The sequence below is a fragment of the Rhinoderma darwinii genome, chromosome 5 (genome assembly GCF_050947455.1).
Source record: "Rhinoderma darwinii isolate aRhiDar2 chromosome 5, aRhiDar2.hap1, whole genome shotgun sequence".
Classification (NCBI taxonomy): domain Eukaryota; kingdom Metazoa; phylum Chordata; class Amphibia; order Anura; family Rhinodermatidae; genus Rhinoderma; species Rhinoderma darwinii.
In genome coordinates, this window is record NC_134691.1 from 163,461,834 (window position 1) to 163,473,149 (window position 11,316).

General features: G+C 40.5%; 1 protein-coding gene across 2 annotated transcripts in view; it reads left to right on the plus strand.

The window, feature by feature from the left end:
* PHLPP1 (PH domain and leucine rich repeat protein phosphatase 1) overlaps window positions 1-10,774 on the plus strand; it is a 157,313-nt gene extending 146,539 nt beyond the window's left edge. Inside the window, exons 14-17 of one of the 2 annotated variants that reach the window (XM_075826716.1) lie at window positions 2,582-2,698; window positions 3,323-3,517; window positions 5,064-5,292; window positions 8,497-10,774. In XM_075826716.1, the coding sequence (XP_075682831.1) occupies window positions 2,582-2,698; window positions 3,323-3,517; window positions 5,064-5,292; window positions 8,497-9,642 (1,687 nt within the window). In that variant the 3' untranslated portion in view covers window positions 9,643-10,774. Of the gene's footprint in view, window positions 1-2,578; window positions 2,699-3,322; window positions 3,518-5,063; window positions 5,293-8,496 lie in introns of both variants that reach the window. The other variant, XM_075826715.1, reaches the window with a different exon arrangement.
* The last annotated feature ends 542 nt before the right edge of the window (window positions 10,775-11,316 follow it).

Consider the following 11,316-nt stretch of genomic DNA (forward strand, 5'->3'; position numbering starts at 1 on the left):
TCTTTTATACAGGTGACCATTTAAGACAGCTGTCTTTAATGCAGGCACCACGTTGATTTGGAGCGTGTAACTGGTCTGGAGGAGGCTGAACGCTTAATGGTTGGTAGGGGATCAAATCCTTATTTCTCTGTGCACAATGCAAATAAATATATATAATTTTGACTATGTGATTTTCTTTTTTTTTTTTTTTTTTTTATATATAAAATCTAACGCTCACTGGTAAAATTAACCTAGCCTAAAAATTCTAGACTGTTCATGTCTTTGACAGTGGGCAAACTTACAAAATCAGCAAGGGATCAAATACTTATTTCCTTCACTGTATGTAAGCTGTGCGGTGTACATCAGGGTATATGTAAGCTGTGTGGAGTACATCAGGGTATATGTCAGCAGGGCCGAGTGCATCAGGGCATAATACGGTGATGTAGTAATGGGGTGAATGAATAATAAAGTTCATTATCCATGAATAGTGACGTACGCTTTGAACCAATCCTTTATGCACAGGCCAGATTTTTGGGTGCAGGAGTCGCACTTCTAAAGGGTGTCCGTGGCATTGTGCAAAACATCCGCACTCCAGTATTGCCTAATCTTTGACTTCTTCACTAGCCCCATATGTAGCACAATCCCCAAAATGTCATAGTTTCCGCTGCAGTTACATGGTCTACCAGTGGGGGCTGCAAACGATGACGTGGGGTTTTAGGTAAAGAATCGCTGCACATGTAAATTAATCTGGGCCGTCGTTTTGCATTGTTGTGTTCCAAGAGTCATAACTTTTTATCTTTCCGTTGACTTGCTTTGTGAGTGCTTGATTTTCATGGGACGAGCTGTAGTTTTTATTAGTATAATTTTGGGGTACAAGCGATTTTTGTTTTTGATCAGTTTTATTCAATTTTTGGGAGTGGAGACCAAGAAACAGAAATTCTCAGACTTTTTTTTTTATACATTTTTAACTGTGTTCTCTGTGCAGTATAAACCACATGTTTACTTTATTCTGCGGCTCGATACGGTTATGGCAATACCAAATTTATATAGTTTTTATGTTTTACTACTTTTACACAATAAAAACCATTTTTTCTAAATAAAATAATTTTAAAATGTCGCCATATTCTGAGAGCCATAACTTTTTGATTTTTATTGTCGACGGAGCAGTGTTGGGGCTTGTTTTTTGCATGACAAACTAGTTTTTGTTGGTACCATTTTGGGGTACTTGCGACCATTTGATCACTTTTTATTCCAAAGGAAAGTCTGCCGTTGGTTTTTATTTTATTTTTTTATGGTGTTCACCGTGTGGAATAAATAATATATTTTTCTAGGTCAGGCCGATACGAACGTGGCAATACCTATTATGCATAGTCTTTTATATTTTTCCATGTTTATAATTAAAAAAAAAAAGATCTTTACCAGGGAAACAAGGCGATTATTGTTTTTATTACGTAAAACATTTATTTATGTAAAACGTTTTTAACTTTTTTATTTTTTATTTTACACATACTAGGGGACTTGAGGACCTGATCTTCTGATCCCCTGTACAATACACTTCACGACTTATGTATGTACTTATGTAGTGCAGTGTATTGTAACTGTCATTTTACAACTGACAGGCCGATTACGTCCTGCCTTGGGCAGGACCTAATAGGCTTCCCTACCTGGCAACCAGAAAGCCATTGCCAGGCCTCCTGTTTGCCATAGCAACCATCAGCACCCGATTTTTCACTGGGGGCCAACGGGGTACAGAGGGAGCCCCCTCCCTCTGTGTCAATCACTTAAATGCCGCTGTCGCTATTGACCGCAGCATTTAAGTGGTTAAACAGCGGCGATCGGAGATAACTGTGATCGCCGCCGTTGCAGTGGGATGTCCGCTATATATTACAACCGACACCCGCTGAAGATTAAGCACTCACAGCTCCTGTGGGAATGCACCACTAAAAAGGACGTACAGTAATGCCCATTTGCGGGAAAGGGTTACAATCTGCAGCAGGCTTATTTGTTTGCGGAAATGCCATGGATTTTCAGAGCGGATTTCACCCTATGAATTGCATAAGGGAAATCCGCTGAAACGTCGCATATAACACATACAGATTTTGTCATGGATTTGCAGGAAACTCCGCTACGTGTGAACACACCCTTATGACATTTTCAGATGTAAATATAATACAATTTTTTATTTACCGCAATATGTAAATGGGGTTTTGTAAATTCCTATTCTAAAGCTTTGTACTGCATTAACAAATCTGTCATCTCTGAACATGCCCTTATAATAAGTCTTGAGATATCTTAATATGCGACAGCAGGCATCGCTTTTCCATAGCCCCAGACCCTATTCCTGCGACCGTGTTCATTTCTCACAGGGAGAGTAGCGGGAGGCGAATCCAAGAAAACCTGTAACCAACACATACTTAAAATGCTTTATGCAAATCGGGGTACTTTGTGCCTCCATATTGTATGTAAGTTTGAGTAACCGTGTTACTGCAGTATTAATCCAAGCAAAGGAGTGATTCTTGTTCTGTAAACCCGTCGGTAAGGCTTTGAGCAGAATGTAAAAAATGTCATAACAATCTCAATTATGTTTTTTTTCTTTTAGCAGTAACATACGATGTTTTAAAGTGGACCAGCCATCGTGTGGATTCTCTGCCAGTGAAGCCTCGGGAGCACCTGCTGTATGGAGTCATGGATACACAGAGGCCTCCGGAATGAAGAATAAGTATGTCCTAGATTTATTAAAATAAACGTAGATAGATGTGTCTATCACATGGAGTCTGGGGGGAGATTTCGCTTGTTAAGTGAAATGAGAAACTTGGTCATTCACTGTGAATGTCAGAAATAGTTTCTCATGTGAAACTTGAGTTGAGGACTTTAAAAGCAGACCCGGCCGCCACGTCACACTGAATCCTGTCCTTTACCCTTCGCCTTTGTTGTTTGTGGTTGCTATGAGACCTCTGTAAGTGATGCAGGTCGCCTTAACAGCCGAGCATTGAACACAACTTCTGCAAGTAGAGTCCCACGTCTCATCTGCATTCATTGGTGGCTGAAAGGTTTTGCTTTCAAGTGTCTGCTTAGACTGATGTCATCTATGAGGAATGTTAACTGCTTGTCTGCCACCTGCTTAAGACTTTGACACCGTTCTTTTCCCACAGGACCCATCGATGCAACTTTTTAAAGAAGCATGCAACTTTTAAAAAACTCTTATCATTTCTCCTTCATTTAAAGTGAATACATTCTCTAGAAGGATATGGCTTTAGCATAAGCCAGCCTCCCTCTTTAATTGGTTATACTAGATCTATGCCAAGACATAAAATGTATTCGCATTATCTTCCCTGTTTTCCAGGCTGTGTGTAGCTTCCCTCCTGGTCAATAACTTCTGTGATAACCGTGAAGCGGTATATGGTGTTTTCGATGGGGAACGCAATGTAGAAGTGCCCAGTTTGCTTCAGTGCACCATGTGTGATATCTTAGCCGATGAGTTGCAAAAAGCCAAGAGTGAGGAGGAATACATGGGGAACACCTTCCTTGTAATGCAAAGGTAAATTTAATAGAAATATAACCATAAATGTAAGTGCTTCAATACGTAATTGTCATTTTTCTTTTATTTTTATCGTTCTTACAATAATTCATATTTGAATAAACCAAATTTAACAAAATAATCGTCCCCTTTGCTTGGACAATTATCTGTTTATACATCCTAATCTACCATAGTAAGTTGGTTATATGTTCAAACACCCACTCGTGTTTATGCAGCGATAGCAAAAAATATTGGAATGCTAGTCGGATCGGTGCCATGATAGCCATAGACTTTCATTTTCAGTCTAGATTCATCAGGATCCACAGACAATCCAATATATATGGAGACTGCTAGAAGGGATCCAACGTGTTGGATTTTTACCTACTGCATACTTTGTTGTCCCCCAGAGATAAGCACTGCCAGGTGTATCGGATAGCAGATTTTTCCTATTTCCCTGTTTTAAAGCGGACCTTTCAGCTCTCCTGACGTGTCTGTTTTAGTAAATACTTGTCTACCTCATGAAATGATAATTTTGTGCTATCTTTTCTTAGACCTCTGCATTGTGCCGTTCCTCTGTTTGTCCTACTAGAAATTTATGAATAAAATGACAAATGGTTGTTACCATTTGCCATATTAAAAGCATGTGACACAACCCATACTGGTAACACCCAGTTGTCAAATTATTTATCCATTTCTAGGAGGAATAACCGAGGAACTTCATAAAACGCAGTTCTTAGGAAAGATGCTCCAGAATGGTTATGACATGGGGATTACAAGTATTTACTAAAACAGACACGTCCGTAGAGACGTCAGGACCTCTTTAAATAACGTGTTTGGCTTAGCTGAATCTATAGCTTATTAGAGAATTTTGGGGTCTGTTATTGATTAAATAAAGCTCTGCTTATCGCTGTCTAATGTTTGTCAAGCTTTGAATCTTTTTTCAAAGCAATATCTAATGTCCCTATTAATATAGGTGTATGAAGTTTGTGTCTGTCTATATGTTCTGTTTAGCAAAATTATGTGTGTTGTATTTCGCAGTCCTTCTTTAGGTCCTGTTCACACAGAGTGTTTTGCCGGCAGAAAAAAATCTGCCTCAAAAGTCCTTCAGGAATTTGACCTGACTGCCCTTATTTGCCAAGTTTTTAGCCCACGGCCATTAAGCGCAGCAGGCAAAAAACGCCATGAAAAACGCTTTTTCTGCCTCCCATTGATTTCAATGGGAGGTCAGAAATGGAACCAGGAGTACATGCCGCTTTTTTTTTTTTTTTCCCTTTGAGCAGCTAAAAGCCGCTCGGGAAAAGAACGCTTCAGTCTCCCATTGAAATCAATGGGAGCCGGTTTCGGATGTTTTTTGGCACCGATTCTGACAGCGTTTGCGCATCAAAATCCACACCAAAAAACTGTGTGAACTGGGCCTTATCTGTATGTTTTATTTTGTTCTTTCTAGTATAATGTTCATAGTGTATATATTCTCAGGGTCCGTCCACAATGTTTTACTCCTGCTTAGGAATAGCATTCTTACTACTTATACAATGTGTAAAAGTGTACCCTTAACATTTTATTGTAGGAAGCTGGGTACTGCTGGTCAAAAGCTTGGCGGCTCTGCTGTTCTATGCCACATAAAGCATGATCCTATGGACCCAGGCGGTTGTTTTATACTAACCTCTGCCAATGTGGGCAAATGCCAAACCGTGCTTTGCAGAGATGGGAAGCCACTCAACCTGTCCAAGGTTTACACTGTTAGCTGTGATGAAGAACTGAAGCGCGTGAAGCAGCATAAGGCAATTATCACAGAGGTAAGCAAATCTCATTATGAGATCCATGACCTTAAAATAGCCTTCTACCCGAAATAATTCTTATAAAATAGTCATTATACAATTTCCTGATACTCGCATTGTCAAGCAGAGCATGTTTATGGAGAAATCCCCTGCAGTATCTGTTCAGTATCTGCAGATTTTCTAAACCACAGCATGCTCTATCTGTCATTCATTTGAAATTTAGTGTCAATAGATCTTTATTTAACATTTTTGTTTAAATTTCTTTTTTTGTTGTTTGATAAAGTAACAATAATACTGACTCACAGAGTCTCATAGATTGAAATTCAACAGTACAGGTATATAAGGAGTTAGGCCAACATAGCCCTTATTCAAACTCACATTACATGAGATCAATGATCTCAAATATCCTGCAAAATATAAAACCTGTATATTCAATCATATCAAACATGGGTAACTATTGTTGACATCACCTGTCTAATAAAGGAGCACTAACTGCCCTCAGTAGAAAGGAAAAACACACAATAACAAAGAGGTGGGAGGGAGGAAAGGTATAGGGTAGAATGGGGTAATCACCATCTCTATGTATTCACGGAAGCGCACGGTTCCTCCAGGGATTCCATACGCTGTCAAATTTGTCCAAAGTACCAGATCATATATGTGATAGGCGGTCATTGACCATTATTCACGAGATCTTAGAGATCAATATCTCCATAGACAATGCAGATGAGCGCCAAGCCCTAGCAATGGTAATTTTAGCTGCCAAAAATACATAATGGATAAATTTACGCGTGTATGCTCAAACTGATGGGATGGGGCCACATAACAGTGCCGTAGTAACATTATTGGGAGGTCCAACCTGGATAACATTTAGAATAAGCTGGTATACCGGACGCCAAAAATTGACGACTATTGGACATTCCCATAGAATATGCAGCATAGTGCCTTCGGAACCACACTGCCAGAAGCAATGGGAATCAGCAGAAGAATAGAATCGAGCTATACGAGTCGGAACCATATACCATCTCCTCAAAACCTTATATCCCGCCCCAACCAAGGATGTATTAATCGATAATTTCGATGTCAGACACGCCATCTCTCTCCACTGTTCCAGGTCAATCTCAGAAACCAAATCCCTCTCCCAACGGGTCATGTAAGGAAGTTTACCCACAGGAGTAACCAGATCGGAATAAATAGTAGATATCTTACGCCTAGTTCTAGGGAGCCAACAATGCCGTTCAAAGGTAGTCAAGTTACTGACATCCTCCATCTTGGATTTCCAGGCTAACAAGAACATTCATTTGAAATTTAAATGAGTTAAAGGCTATTTGCGCAACAAACTTTTTCCACTATCTGTGTACATGGCCAAAATTCTGGCAGTATGTATTCTATACAATAATGATGTCCTATCATAAATTGAGGCTTAGGGCCTGTTCACATCAGCGTTGACTTTCCGTTGAGGGGTTCCGTCTGAGGTTTCTGTAGGGGGGACCCCTCAACGGAAACCTTCGCCTCCGTTTGCATCACCATTGATCTCAATGGTGATGCAACGGTTCCGTCGTTTTTGGCGGAATCAATAGTGCAGTCGACTGCGCTATTGATTCCGTCAAACAACGGAACCCTGTTACAACGGTGATAAACGGAAACCATTAGCAAGCTAAGGTTTCAGTTTGCCTTTCTATTCAGGGGTTCCCCCGACGGAAATCTCAGATGGAACCCCTCAACGGAAAGTCAACGCTGATGTGAACACAGCCTTACTGGATTTTTTAATATTTCAGGAGTGTTTTTCTATTTTATTTATCAAGCAAATTCTGCCCCTATAAAATAAACAAGTTGTGGAAATTGCATTACACATCCCTTTAACCCAGACTTTTTTACTTATTCATACTTGTACCCTCTCATGAACTCACCTTGTACAGTGTCCCATTTAAAACTAGTTCAAGAATTTCCACATTGTTAATCTGTTTAAAGTTCGTCTCTATCTAAATGCTTACACATATACATTACAGAGCTGAAACCCAGTAGAATGACCTTTTTAATTATCCCAATGTACTCATAATGAACCCTCGGACATTAGGATGTCTATTCGTAACATAGGTGCATGGAAAAAAGCACTTTCTGATCTAGTGTGTGTTCTCACAGACACAATCCACACCCATTAATCCCCTAGAATAGACAAACCTATACATTTGCTAAATTACCATTGAAGTACGGTATTTGCTTGTTTCAGGGCTCATTACATAATAACCATTTGTACCTCTTCTCTTTTAAATGTCATTTTGCATTCTATTCCTCTGCAGAATACACCGTTTCCCAGTTATTTGCCAGCACGGTGTGCGGTGTAAGCTGAGAGCTCCGCTGACATTTCTATGACCCTTGAAATAGGAAGGTTTTCATGAGATGTAAATGAAATGTCAAAGCTGTAGGGATTTGTTGTCGCAGGCCTGGGATCTGAGATATTGAGCACTATGTGAATAAGTGGCTCATCCTGTGCTCATGTCCCAGCATCACAGAACTCTTCTCATTCATTCCCTCTTTGTCAAGCTATTTTCTTCTCTCTCTCTCTCTTGCCATCGTGAAAAAAAAAGATCTCCCCCCTCGGTCCCTTGCAAAAAGTAATTGGAGCATAAATAACCCTGAACTGCAGATGGCTGGATAAAGCCGCTTTCTAAAATGGCATCCAGTACTTGCTTTAATGCTGGCTTTTAACCCTTACATTGCTGAAGACGTTTCATGCCAGAGCCCGGTGAAATGACTAATGTAGAGAAAACCACTGGATATCATTTCATTTCCTATGCTGTCTTGCGTTCAATAGGATTAGTGATCTCAAAAATGTAGAGATATTCAAGAAATAAAAAGAAAAAAACTTGATGTGCTGAAATCGGGGAAATGTATTGATACAGTTTATAGGGATTTTAAGGTGAAACTCTTTCCACCTAGTGCATGTCTGTTTAACATGGGAAATGTATGGCAGTATTGATCAGATATTTCAGAGCTGGCAGAAGTCTGAGCTGGTACACATTGTCTTAGGCTCGGTGCTATGGCTTCTATTTTTAATGAAAGCCCTGATCCAATGCTGGGTACGTCATACAACAAAAAGCATGGACTTCTTATGGCTAGAATAGCGATGTATGCCTGATGCAAAGTGCAAACGCAGATCTGCACATAGCCGAAGAAAGCAATATGCTATAATTGTATTTTTCATTTTTTTTTTTTTTTTTGCAGGATGGAAAAGTGAATGGGGTGACTGACTGCACACGGATCTTGGGATATACTTTTCTCCATCCTAGTGTTACTCCGAGGCCGCATGTACACTCTGTAGCCCTAACACCTCAAGATGAATTCTTCATTCTTGGAAGCAAAGGTTTATGGGATAGCATTTCAGAGGAAGAGGCTGTTGAGACAGTGCGGAATGTGCCAGATGCCCTAGCAGCTTCTAAGAAATTGTGTAGTCTAGCTCAAAGTTATGGATACAGCGGGAGCTTGTGCGCAGTAGTTGTACAACTGAATGTGACTGAAGATTGCTTCTGCTGTTGTGAACTTAATGGTGGAATTCCTCCTCCCAGTCCTGGCATCTTTACACCTTCTGTCAATGTTGTAATTAAGGACCGAGCTCCAGAAAGTTTAGGCATGCCATCTTCTAGCAGTGGCCTAGCCTCTGAAATTAGCAGTGAGATCTCCACCTCGGAAATGAGCAGTGAAGTTGGGTCTACAGCCTCAGATGAACCTCCTGCCGTTTCTCTTCATGAGAATGGAGTGGGCACTGTAGGATGCTCCAGTGAGCAGCGATGTACACTGCATCCGGTTTGCCTGTCAAGTTCCTTCCAACGTCAGCTGTCCAGTGCCACTTTCTCCAGTGCCTTCTCAGACAATGGTCTTGACAGTGAAGATGAGGAACCCATTGAAGGTGTGTTTTCTAATGGCAGTAGAGTTGAAGTGGAAGTGGACATTCACTGCTTACAGTCCAAGAATGGCGGAATGATTGCATCTATACCTGTGCAAGAACCTAGTGATGAGGGCATTGTTATAAGCGCCAATGAAGATGACCTTGCTACGTTAAGTAAGAGGCAGGACTTTTCCTCCAATACTCTTACTCGTCAGAGAAGAGCAAATGGATCAGTGGCGCCTTCTGAAAAGAGTCACAACTTGATAGAAATTGCTGCAGATGCACCATTGCGGAAAGCAGGTGGTTATTTTGCGGCACCTGCCCAGCCAGATCCAGATGATCAGTTTATTATACCGCCTGAACTTGAGGAGGAAGTAAAGGAGATTATGAAGCAACATCAGGAGCAACAACAACAGCTGCAGCTTCAGCAGCACAGGCAATATCAAATGGACCAGTTACCAGACTACTATGACACGCCACTATGACACTTTCATTCCTCATTGAATACATTTTAATAGAACTCCCTGAGCTTCCCTTGCTCTCCCGGTGATCTGGGAAAAGCAGAATATTAGGTAATTGTTTTCCTCCACACATCTGTGCTCTACTTCTCTTTAAATAATACGAACTTCTCTTATACTATTTCATCACTTACTTCCAGCACACACTTTTTCATTAACTAATCGCCAACTTTTCTCTACCAATGCTTTAACAACAATCCTTTTAATCACCATTTTCCATAACATATCGTGCTTAAGGAAATAAAGTTTGAAGAAGATTTTGATGAAAAAAGTTTAATATATTGCAGAGAAACAAATACAGATTTGTAATATTTTTTAATAAAAGAAGTAGTTTTGTTTATTTCAAAAACGAGACCGTGTGAGGCGGCGGTAAAGACTTGTAACACAAAATTCCTTTTATGACGCGAGGATGTGAACGGACTGCTGTTGGGGATGAGAGGGACTGTGGGAAGTGCTAGATATTTGTAGATCAATATGACTTTAACTCTTAGGAGTTGCTTACTCTTTCCGGTGACCTTAAATCACGGAGTTTCACTAATTTTCTCTGAGAGAACAGTTGATTAGGAAATTATGACTTTCACTGCTGGAAAAATCTGTCGGGTAAAACAAGGCAGCTTCTCCTAGCAGTTGAAGGGTCAGTGTATATAGCATATGCATTGTATAGTATTCAGTATGATACACCATGTGGTGCTGCAGCCATCAGAAGGTTGTTTTTGCTAGATATCCGCACCAGGAGTATCTTTCTCAGCTGATGTGTGCATTACTGGGGAAATTTAATATATTTTTTAGCTTTGAGAAGACACAACCAGCATAAAATTGCTACAAATCGAAGGTGTTTTTTTTATATCAATCAAGCCCACAGTTCATTTTAGTAGCTGTGATTCCAAATAATGTGATTTTTATAGGAAAAATAAACAATATCCGCTGGACCATGTTACCCCTCCTCTTCAAGACTGTGTTCGGTATTGCTGCAACCACAATCTAGCATGATTGTACAAAGCTCACTTAGATTCAGCCTACCAAGAGTTATATCAATGCTGAATGCACAAATGAAAATGTCATAATTTTTGGTATAATAAACATCAAACTTTACAAATAACGCATGTTGTCCTTTTGTGCACTTTCTGAACGTGGTGTAGATAAAATTCTTGAACGGTTTATAACTGGGTATTTTTTATATTTCCACAAATATTCCCTGACCACTTGAGAACAGATGGAGTTTGGGTTCATAGATTAGAGGTAAAAAACCCTATGTTTATATCACAATATCTGTCTTGTTTAATTGTTCGCCAGGCCCCCTCTTGTAGATAGTGCCCCCAAAATAAATTAAAAAAAGTTTTACTCACCTGACTCTGTTCCCACGACGAACGGAACTGCTCTGCATGCATCTTCAGCCACGTTAGGCCTGCAGCTTATGAGATGCCGAGACGGGACCCTTGTGTAGGCCAGCGGGGTGCACTGACAGCATCACGCCAGGCCTGCGCTTGGAGCCTGACGCAGCGTCTTACCGGTTGCAGGCCTATCGGCATCCTATGACGTCGGTACAGTTGAATGGGACAGTCGCTCTGGGATCTGGAGCACTGGGCGAAAAATCCAGGAAGTTTGCCCCGGATGCCCGGTGCTAGCAGAGCCACAGGTCAG